The sequence below is a fragment of the Saxophila tyrrhenica genome, assembly GCF_035928015.1.
Source record: "Saxophila tyrrhenica strain CCFEE 5935 chromosome Unknown scaffold_28, whole genome shotgun sequence".
Taxonomy (NCBI): domain Eukaryota; kingdom Fungi; phylum Ascomycota; class Dothideomycetes; order Mycosphaerellales; family Extremaceae; genus Saxophila; species Saxophila tyrrhenica.
Window position 1 is genome coordinate 169190 of NW_027041760.1, and position 11115 is coordinate 180304.

The window sequence follows — 11115 nt, forward strand, 5'->3', positions numbered from 1 at the left end:
AGCTCCAACCACTCGAGCCACTGTCCGTCTCTGGACAGAGCGGCGCACGACCGTCCCACGCCCCGCCGCCGTCATCGCATCGCCTACGTTCAGCTCTAACGCAACTCTTGCCCTGGTGCCGGACGTGCGAGACAATCGCCTGTCATGCCTCAACTCGACCTCAGCAACCTCAACACCGTCCTCTGCATCCTCGGCCTCTACGTCCTCGCCTACGCCTTTCTCTCCGTCAAGATCAAGCAGTTCTGGTACCTCGGCGAAGCTCTTCCAGCAGTGATCGTCGGCATTGCTCTCGGCCAGGTCGGCACGCGATGGATCGATCCGGAAGATTGGGGCATGCAGATGGCGAATGGCTCGGAGCTGCAGAACAACATCACCTTGGGCATGTGTCGCATTGTCATCGGCGTGCAGCTGGTGATTGCGGGATTCCAGCTGCCGGCACAATACCAGAGGCAGAGATGGCGGGCCATGGCGATATGTCTGTTGGGGCTCATGACCATCATGTGGCTCTGCACCAGCGCCTGCATGCTCGCTGCCGTCCCCAAGCTGACGTTCCTTGCAGCATTGGTGATCGGGAGCTGTGTTACATGCACCGATCCCATTCTCAGTCAGGCTGTTGCGAAGGGGCCGTTTGCGGACAAGTACGTGAGAAGAAATCTGCGAGAGATTATTTCTAGCGAAGCAGGGGCAAACGATGGTTTTGGCTTCCCGTTTTTGATGCTTGCGGTCTACCTCATTCGGCATGCGTCCAGTCCGGAGTATCTCGATGGCGAGGCGCACGCGGAGCGCAGCGTATTCACCACAAGCGTGCTGTCGGTGCGACAAGAGCACCAAGACATTCACCGTCATGGCATTGGCAGACTTAAAGGCGGCGTGGGAGTGGCCATTCGGAATTGGGTGGTCGAAACATGGATCTACTTCATCCTACTGGCCATCGTCTACGGTGCCGTCTGCGGCTTCATGAGCATGTACGCGACCAAGCTCGCCTTGCGCAAGAAATGGATCGACGGCGAGATGTACCTTCTCTGGCCCACCGGTCTCGGCCTCTTCCTCGTCGGCACCTGCGGCCTGCTGGGCACCGACGACCTCCTCGCTTGCTTCGTGGCCGGCAACTGCCTCAACTGGGATGGACATTACCTCGAGGAAACCGAAGTTCGGCATGACGAGGTCAACAGCTGCATTGACGTCCTGCTCAACTTTGGCGGCTTCATGTACATCGGGGCGATTCTCCCGTGGGATGAGTTCAGCAGCGCCGCAACTGGCCTGACGTACGGCCGGCTCGTTGGCCTGGGCTTTCTGGTGCTTCTCTTCCGCCGCATTCCAGCTGTCTTCGCCCTCTACAAGACCATGCCAGAAGTCTGCGGCGACTGGAAGGAAGCGCTCTTCATGGGCTACTTTGGCCCCATTGGCATTGGCGCCGTTTTCTACGTTGAGCACGCCCGGCACCTCTTTCCCGAACCGGGAGAAGCCGAAACGGAAGAAGAGAACAACCTTGCCGCCGCCCTTGCCCCGGTTGTCTATTGGCTGGTCTTCTTCAGTATTGTCGTACATGGCCTCTCCATCCCGGCGCTCAATCTCTTCCTCAAATGGCGTGGCGTAACTCCCCTCATCGACGAAAAGGGAGGTGTCGAGATGGACCTGCTGAGCCGGCATTCCTCGATCCCCAAGAACGCGCGCCGCAGTGTCAGCCAGGGCCGCCGCGGCAGCGTCATCGTGCACAACCGCTTCAGCCGCGTGTCCATGTCCAACATGGCGGAGCAAGGGGACGCCGGGCTCTCAGGGATTTCACGCAGATGGCCACAGGGTATCGCGTGGGACGACGACGATGCCTTGTCGCGGTCGCAGAGCTTGGCGCGGGATCAGAGTCCCAAGGGGAGGGCAAGAGGGAGGTCGGATGCGCAGTCTCTGCGGCCGTCGGTGCGGCCAAGGGAGATTTCGTTTTTCGATGAGCGGTCTGCGTCGGTGCCTGAGCCGTCGTTTGGCAGGGGTGTACAGGGCTAGGTACAGAATAGAGGTAGATCATGTATCATACCCTTGTGGGGCACAGACAACGATCTCTGCATCGCGGACGAAGACTTTGCCCGCGCACTCAACCAGCTGTGTTCGGGTCTGCATTCGTATACTGCCTGATTATGGTCACCAAGGTATGAAGTATCTTTGGCGGCTTGCATTGTTGTGCGTACTTGGAGCGAAAAACTGCACGCTCGAATGTTTGGAGCTTGACTCTTCGGTGGGGAATGATTGTTGGAGGCACTCAGGCTCGTAGAAACGTTGTTGCGAACATGGCTTGCTTGTTTCAGCTATTGCAAGATGAGCGATGGAGATCAAATGCACTCTCAATACGTAGCTCGACAGCGTGCTTCATCTGCTCATTCGAACAAGCTCTCACACTCCTCGAACACCACACTTCCACCACCCGAATGGATCTCTGCCGTCTGCTTGCCGCCTTTCAAGAACGCAGAGATTGTTCCATTCAGAGCAACATTCCCATACTGAACCACCACCTTACCGCCCTCCATTATCATCTCAATGATGACTTCCTCGTCCGCATCGCCGTTGTAGTACCAGAAACGTGATTGCGGCACTTCAGCGGACGGGAAGACCTCGATATCAAGATATGGCATCCAATTCGCTGTCCAGCGGTCGTTGCCTCTGAAGATCTGGCCCCTGGGAACAATGGAGCCAGCACGAACGTAAGCTGGTATGGCGTGAACGTCCATCTCCACATCCGTCGTCGTACCGCCTTCGTGCACAGCAGTCTTGTTGAAGTACTCAAGATACTTCCCACCTTCGGGAAAGTAGACCGACCTCCGCCCACCCGGCGTGATAATCGGCGCGATGAAGAACTCTGCCCCGAAGAAGTAGGACTCACCCATCGTATACGTCTTCGGATCTTGTGGCGCTTCCAAGAACGCTGCACGAATCGCAGGGAGACCCGTCTTATGCGCTTGGTAAGTATACGACTTGATAAATGGGAAGAGCTCATAGTGCAGATCAGTGGACTCCTTCAGGACTTGGACCAGCTCGGGCGTGTACGGGTTCGTCTCAGTAGGGTACCACGGAGTATGGTTGGTGCCGATGGGTATCTCGTACATCGGTGAGAAGGTGCTGAACCACATCCAGCGAGACCATAGCTCTTGGTGAGGGTCGTCGAGATCGCGGAGGTAGCCGCCTGTGTCGGAGCCCCATTGACCTGTATGATGTGTTAGCGAAGATGTGGAAGATGCAATGGCATTTGCTTCAGACTGACTGAAGCCAATGAGACCAGATCTGATGCCGCTGGTGACTGAAAACGCCAGTCCTGTCCAGTTTGACTGAGCATCGCCATTCCAGACTGCACTCCTCGATCTCGAGCGGTCCACGATGTTTCGAGCAAAGTTGTAGAAGTTGCCCTCGCCCCATTTCTCCTCCATCGTCTCCCAGCAGAGCTGCTCGAACAGCGCAATTTGTGTGTTCTGTTCATAGACTGTCGGGAGCAAGTCAGTCAGTATTACAACAACCTCATACGCACTATGGAGACGTACCAGGAAGCTCGCCTTCCTCCCCACGATCGATCTTGTATCCTTTGACGCCGACAGATGGATAGTACGAGAGGTGCTGCTTGAAGTAATCGTAGGCTTCGGGTATGCTGAGATTTAGTGCTGGGCCCAGGAAGAACTCGGGATCGATTCCTGGGAACAACCAGCCGTTTGCGACGCTCACATTGTATAGCTCTGTGTACAAAAACGCTCGGTTGGCAGCCCAGACTTGGAAATCGAACCTGAGGCATTGAAGGGGTTAGCAGGTGTCTGAATGCCGTAGGAGGAATCATGAGGTCTCAGAGCGCCACTCGCAGTGTGATAGTGTCTTGGAGAACCCTTCGACCCATCAGTGCTTACCCCCAGTTTGACAGGTTTGCGATGAACTGTCCTGGCGTAGGATAGAACTCGGGATCGAAGTCGAAATTGCCGTAAGAGTAGTTGCCAGTGCCGTACGGTCGATCTGCGAACATGGCCGTGCCGTGGATCTGGTAGTCGTAGAGGTGGGTGATGGTGTCGTAGTAGCTCTCCTGCGAATTGTTCAGGCCGTGGAGATCTTGCTCCCAGTCGTCACTCCAGTAGATTGGACCGTACGCGGAGTCGGGAGGCATGTAGATGGTGTTGCTCAGCTCGGAGTAGGCCGTGATGATGCTCTTGTAGTCGTCTGTCTCCTTTGGCAAGATGATGTAGTAGACCAGACTGCTGGAGTTAAAGTTGAACTCTGCGACTCCAGATTGCTCGAAGTTGTAGGTGCCCATCTCAAGTGTATCGGTATACACGCCGTAGCCAGCGTTGGTGATGAAGAAGGGCGAGCGAGCGTTTGCGTAATTGACTCCTCGGACATTCTCGACGCCTTTGATCTCGAAGTTGACCCCGTCATTGGTGAGTTGGCGGTTCTTGAACGGATACTCCCAAATCCCGTAGAAATGGTCACTTTCGCTGGTGGTAAAGCGGGCCCCGACGAAGGAGGAGGTAGTGTTGATTGTGATTTTTGCAACTTGAGAATTGACCGCGGAGAAGGAGATGTGGCCTGTACTATCCCCGATACTGCCATCATTGGACGCAGATATTGGGGTAGCTGACCTATTGGTCTCTCCGACCAGAATGGCCGTGTTCTCGGCAGAGACAACGCCATTGGAAAACGTCAGGCCAAAGGGTGAAGTTGAGGAGACCGAGATGGACGCCGCATGAGACGAAGGCCCGCCGTGTCTGCCATCGACTTCGACAGGCTGCCCTCTCGTATGTGCAAGAGTTGAAGCGCTAGCAGCGAGCTGAAGGAGAGACAGGCGCATGGTACAAGATTGAGAAGACACAGAATGGTGAAGCAGAAGGGAGTGACCAGAGGCTCTCGAGCTTACCGTGTTTTCGTCAGGCTTAAGTCACAGGCGCGGGAAGCTTGAGGTCTCTCTCAGACGCCATACCTCCTCGCCGTTTCGGGAGAATGTTGCATCGCAGTGAGAAGAGAAAGCGACTCTGTCGATGTCATCTCGACTCTGCGTGAGGGGAAGATGCGGTCAGCCTGGAGCGTCGTCGGCATATGAACGATGTTCAGCGCACCGAGCGGGTAAATAGCGTTGCTGCATACCGACGTCACTCAGGAGGGCCAGGATGATGAAGAAGGAGGTGGAGGAAGATGAACGAGGACGGGTGGGGGAGTTGAGGTTGTAGTGGAAGGTTGAGCGACCACTTCAAGCAGCTTACTAATCATCGCGAAGGTGTCGCCAATTCGTCCTCAGACTGAGGTGTCGCCTCTCCAATGATGGCATCAGACGTCGTTGTCATAAGAGTGAACAGGTCGTCAACGAGACTCATGCAAACTTCACTGGCGGTCTACCCATCTGCAGCGGCTCCAACGTCGATACAGCCGCTTGGAGCGCCTCAATACCGTCCTCGAGCCAGACCTTCTACTCCCTGCCCGGTCATGCCCGCAGCTCTGGCGGAACGAGCAGGACATCTCAGGTGAAGGGATACGGTAGCTCCAAAGACACCTTCTCGAGCGTGGCGTTCGCTTGCTCGCCATCGCCCGCCCAGTTGGAGGACGCATCAGATCACGCCTCCAGCATCGACCTAGCTAGCGAAACTTCTGACGGACAGCCGAGTGAGTGGGCAGAGGGGGAGGGGGAGGAGGGTATTGTTGAGGAAGATGGTATAGCCATCTAAGAACGAGCATACACCGTGAAGCCTTTTGGAGCTGGAGTGGGTCGTCAGGTGATGTCTCTGGAGGACAGTACCTGTGCGCAGGTACGCCAGATGACGAGGGGGTGTGATCTGGGTGACCCTTGCTATTGAAGAGAGATGGGAAGTCTGCATCACACACCCGAGCAATGCGGTAGGTGTTCTAGACGCGGACCAACAACCATTGCCAGTATTTCGTTGCATGAGTAGGACGAATGAACAACACTGGGTACAGGTAGATTGAAGCCAGCAGATGTGCCTCGTGCATGCTGTGGTGCGGCCGTCGTTGGCCTGTAATACTCACGATTTGGCAGCCATGGAGCCAGCAGCGACAGAAAGAAGACGCAATCAGTGCGGCAAAACTAAGGTGTTCATAGAGCTTACTTCCCAAACAGGCCGCCAGACGTGGTCAGCGCGTTGCACGGGTTCCCGTCGACCAAGCCACCGGTGTCGTTCTTATCAGGAGACTGGCGGACCATATGACTGGAAGACCTAGTAATGCGCCTTCGCACCTTCCACCAGGATCTTTGACGTCTTTGCTACTACCGATGCCAGTCGAGATGAGAAGCGCTGCCGTGGAACCCTCACCATACACTGTGCCTGTAACACCCAGACACCCAGGAGGTCCCAAGGCCAAGCGAACCTCCAGGATGATTCCCCAAAGCCGACTACTCCGTCCGCGACAACCCCAAGACGAGAGATTGCTCCATCGGTCTGCGCAAGACAAGACCGTATACTGCAATTGCAGAACCCCACCAAGCAACCACTCGCAATCGACGACAACCTTCGAGCGGCAGAAGCGTTGAGCGAACATGGTGAGAAGCTTTGACCTGGTTGAGGAGGCTTTAGGGCAGGACTTCAGGAAGCTATACAAGTCCTGCAGTGAGCCCTTGCAATGAAGTTGGATTAGACGGTATTGTGTAGACGGTGCCGCAAGAGGGACAAGAAGGCAAACTCCAGCGACCCAGCAACGCACGTCAGGTGAAAATCTCTAGACCTCGATATGAACAAGAGCGATGGCTACCAACGCCGCGCAAAGTGCGAATCTGTAAGTAAGGTATCGACGTTTCCAAGCGGTCTGGACGACCCCAGCACGGACGGTTACCCAGTTCCAGCACTGTGAGGTCGTTGGCGGTGCGAGCCCCACTCGCTGATAATTTGTTTGGTAAAACCAGCGATGCAGATTTTACCCTCCGACAGGACATATGCCCAACGTCATGCTGCCTCTGCCACGATCTCGCGGGTACACGAGATCGAGCAATGTAGGGAATATCTTGGACACGTACTAAGGCTTGTCTGCATTATGTAAGTTTCCAAAGCAGTATCGTGCTTCTCTACTCGCTCCAACGGATCTTCAAAAATACGCCGCTCTTGACCAAAGACGCCGACGACGCAAGAGGCGGTCACCGGCGAATTGGTATCTGGCCATCTTTTCCAACAAATCCACCACGATGCACCTTCAGCCAACTACTATCAGCCATAGAGCTTGAACTTCGCGAGCCCATCACATCAAACAATCGTCTAATCTAGCCGAGAAGATCCATGTCGTCCTGTGTGACCAGATCTGTGAGAAGGACGAAGCATATCGGCGCCATACAGCGCTGCAAGTACAACACTGATTCAAAAAACGCCTAAGGTGAGATCGGCGAGTTCAATCTTCAGACCATGTTTTTTTGCGTGTTCACTTTCCACACTGGGAGCCACTTCCTCAAAAGATAGTCCAACATCACAAGCGACTTGTGACTTGGCAAGCTGCAGGTCTAGCAGCGGTAGCAGTGATAAACAGGACGTCTGCACAGCTTTGCTGAATTGGATTAGGTGCATTGACTGAGAGGACTTCCATAACAGACTGATTAACTTCTCAGAACATCAAATCCCGCGGGTGAGTACGCAGAGGCGAAAGGAGTTCATAGCTAAGTCTCATCGTATGCCACACAAGTACGGAAGTGAAGGGGGGAATGGCCGGGCAGACTAGGCCAGCAGCGAGGAATTCGGCAAAGGAATAGTCCTCCACTAGCTGCAAAAAAAGATGAAGAGCAATTGTCGGTGTACCTTCGATACAAAACACAAGTAGGGGGGCTTCTGCGGCTATACGTCGGCTCGAGCAAGAGATGGCCGCTGGGCATAAGGCAACGAGCGTTTGTTGCCAAGCTGAGTGGTGTTGAAATGTGCATCGAGCGGCAAGTTGATGGCCAAGTCTTGAGAACGATCGACATTGGAATGTCTTCCATCCACGGTACGTCCAGCCAACGGCAGCTGCGCAAATTCTCTTCATTGCTCACTTCTAGAGGCAAACAAGGTCAGACTTGACGAAGGGATCAAAGCGGCAAAGAAGAGGGTGCACGTGTATGAAGATTGCAATGCAGACTTGGATCAATCTCTGCGGGCGACAGACCAGCTGGATGAAAAGTTGAACCTTGTCAATAGACCTGTAACGCTCACCAAGACAGCCGACCCCTAGAACACCCGTTCTGGACCTGTGTTTGCAGCTACACATATAACAAGATAGTTGCAGTCCTACCATTTGGCCCCGGCGTCGATGCTATGCATCAACTTGCGGATGCGTGGTCCACGAGCGACGGTTTGGTGGAAGTCCGGCAATGCCTCGGTGATCGCGAGATGTCTATCGACCCAGCAACTCAAATCTTCTCGAAGCGTACTGCCGCAGCGATGGATAGAGACGGTCCGCCGACGTTGCATTCTCAAGACAGGTACGAGGAAGATGCAAATCAATCTCTAGAGGTGGTGCTCCTGCTGGACGAAGATGTGGACATTGGAAAGAAGACGGCAGGCTGGACAGTATGTTGCTTTTGCGATGGACCTATCTTGTTGTCGAGCACGATCGAAAAGCAACCTGGAAGTCAGCCAAACACCCATACGCCCCTGAAGAAACAACCTTTGGATGATCTGGACGTTGGGCTCTGCACGGCCATGGTGGGCCCCAGGTAAAAAGATGCAAATGCATCGCATACTTCGCATGACGACTTCGACACCACTTCCATGCTTCATGCCAACAGAAGTTCCACTCCTTACACAGGCGCATTCACGTGGATCAGTCTGTTCGAGATATTCAAGATGGACGACGAGGTGAATGAAGTTTCCAGACATTCGGATATCCCAAGTTCACAGATTTATGGCTTGAGAGCTCTCGCCATCGACACCATGAGTATACCGCTGGGACTAAAGTGTATCGCACGGCGGACTAGGGATGGTGTAGCTGATTCTCGGTGGACCTAACCCCATCCCTTCGAGTAGCTGCTATACGAAGTTGCTTAGCGTAAGGGAGGACCGAGATTAGTCAGGCCATGCGCCCTTCGCTCTCAGAATCCACGCAATGCTGTTCGACAATACACAGTAGGTCTTGCCCACGTGGCATTGGGCAAGCTTACCGGTGTTTCAACGGCCACTTCGTCACCAATCGAAGATGCCAATGAGAAGCAGCACGAATGACGTCTCATCATAGTTGCATGGGCTGCCGGTCTGTACTGCTACATGCCATGGTGGCTGTACCAGAACATCCGAACGAACCTCAACATCAAGGGAAGAACTCGCGATGGTTCGTTGTCAGCACTACTGTCTGTCCGCCCAGAGCAGAATGCTCCGCTGCTGCCGATGTGCAGGATGACGACAGCGTGTTTGGCGAGGCATGGATCGTTCCCATGACACCAGGAAGGTTCGCGCGTCGTACTGCGTCTGGTTGGAGAGCTTGAAGCATGATGATTGGTATAGCAGAGGGCCGTATCTACTCGCGATCGAGATGAGCTGTTCGGAACGACAGCTTTGGAGAGATGGGATCCAACTCAACCGTAGATACAGCACCGCTATGCTCTGTCGCCTACTAACAAGCAGGAAACCCTACTGCCTGAGTTGCACCTTGAGGGCATGCCCTTCTCCGACGGGCAGAGCATTTAGTGGTTTCATTGATGTCCGCGCTACTCCCGGCCTGGTCACAGACGGTTTCGCCTACTTCTGACACATGAGACGTCCCCACGTTCCTACGCCTCTCCACACCATCAGGAACGGCCATCTCGCAATCCGAACATCATGTCTGGTTCTTGATCCACTGTTCCTGAGGTCTCTCGGTCTTGCTCTTCAGACGCGTTTGGCCCAGTCGCTGTATGTGTTCCTTCGCTATGTTGCTACCCTTTTCCGCCCCTGCTACATTGCAACTAGCCCACACCCTATACTACGCGGCCAAGTCCTCAGACTGATCCCGCGAACGGTTCCGTACATCCGTGAGTCCATCCTCGTCGATTGCTAACCTCAATGATTTAGACCCGAGAGCGCACTCTTGTGTCCGTCCTAAGGTGCTGTCGGAGGATGTGGTCCTTTCCCAATAACCATCTATGGTGCTTTGCAACCTTTCAGCCGACGGGCACACGGTCATCTATAGCTCTGGAGTCTTGGCTTTTTGTCCTATCGATTGATACAAATCTCTGCTGAACATGTGCTTGCAAAGATATCGAAACCATGGCCAGTATAACACCCGCAGGGGTTGCCAAGGTAGTGAAGAGGGTGTCAGGTAAGCGAAGCCAATGTGGCCCCGCGATGTCATTAAACTCAGTCTCGGACCCTCTCTTTCTCTACATCACAGTGGTAGAACCAGGCTCTGTCCCAGCGAACGCTGCATCACGGCAAGATGGCAATCTTGACGACGGTCGGTTTCGCCTTCATATGTATCGCTACCGTTCTCTACGAGTTGACTGGATCCCTGCGTCGAGAATGACACAAGCAAGACCCGTTGGTCACCAAAATTGCTTCAAAAGCGCAAGATGCCATCATTCTGCTTCTTTGCAACGTTAAGGTGCAGTATACAGGCTCCACATCGAACACCTGCGGGGTGTATTGGATGAAGGGTGTGCGAAGAAGGAGGATGTCTGTCGACTGATACTTGCCGCGCCATCCTCGAGTGATCGGGACAGAGATGGAGCATCGTCCACGTCGTGCTGGCTGGTTCTGGTTTGAGTACGCATAGAGGCGTCGTACGAGCCTAAGATCACAGTCAGCTCGTACGGCGTTCAAGATGTCTAGCATGCAACTCACCGCTGGTTTCCGGTTGAGCATCGTCAAGTGGAGCATTACAAGCTGATTCCATGTCTGCTGTGAGGTGCGCGAGGATGGACGTGGAGCCTATACATGGGCGAAGGCATCTGTCATAGCTGGAGAGCTACATGACTGTCCCGCTCGACTGCTGTACTCGCGCTCCTAGTAGCGAGCAGCGTCGAGTGGACTGTCATGCAAGCAGGAAGAGCAACGACTCATCAACGAGCGTCTAGCTACGAATGTATACTCTTCTTCTTCGAAGATATCTTCCGAAGATCACGTCCGGCATCCCAACTCGCTGGACTCGCCTTCTGAGTCCTACCCCTATCTACGGTGGTACTATTAAGGTATTCTACTTAGGGTTAGGGTTAGGGTTAGGGTT

The 11115-nt window shown here is 54.3% G+C and overlaps 2 protein-coding genes across 2 annotated transcripts; one reads left to right on the forward strand and one right to left on the reverse strand.

The window, feature by feature from the left end:
- Nucleotides 1–144: 144 nt before the first annotated feature.
- LTR77_010956 (uncharacterized protein) lies at nt 145–1998 on the forward strand (the record flags this gene model as incomplete). Its single annotated transcript, XM_064808172.1, has 2 exons — nt 145–638; nt 675–1998. The coding sequence occupies 2 exons, from the start codon at nt 145–147 to the stop codon at nt 1996–1998; spliced, it is 1818 nt and encodes a 605-aa protein (XP_064653720.1).
- A 368-nt stretch (nt 1999–2366) lies between these two features.
- LTR77_010957 (uncharacterized protein) lies at nt 2367–4807 on the reverse strand (the record flags this gene model as incomplete). Its single annotated transcript, XM_064808173.1, has 3 exons — nt 2367–3463; nt 3522–3757; nt 3876–4807. 3 exons carry the CDS (start codon nt 4805–4807, stop codon nt 2367–2369), a joined length of 2265 nt encoding a protein of 754 aa, XP_064653721.1.
- Nucleotides 4808–11115: the final 6308 nt, after the last annotated feature.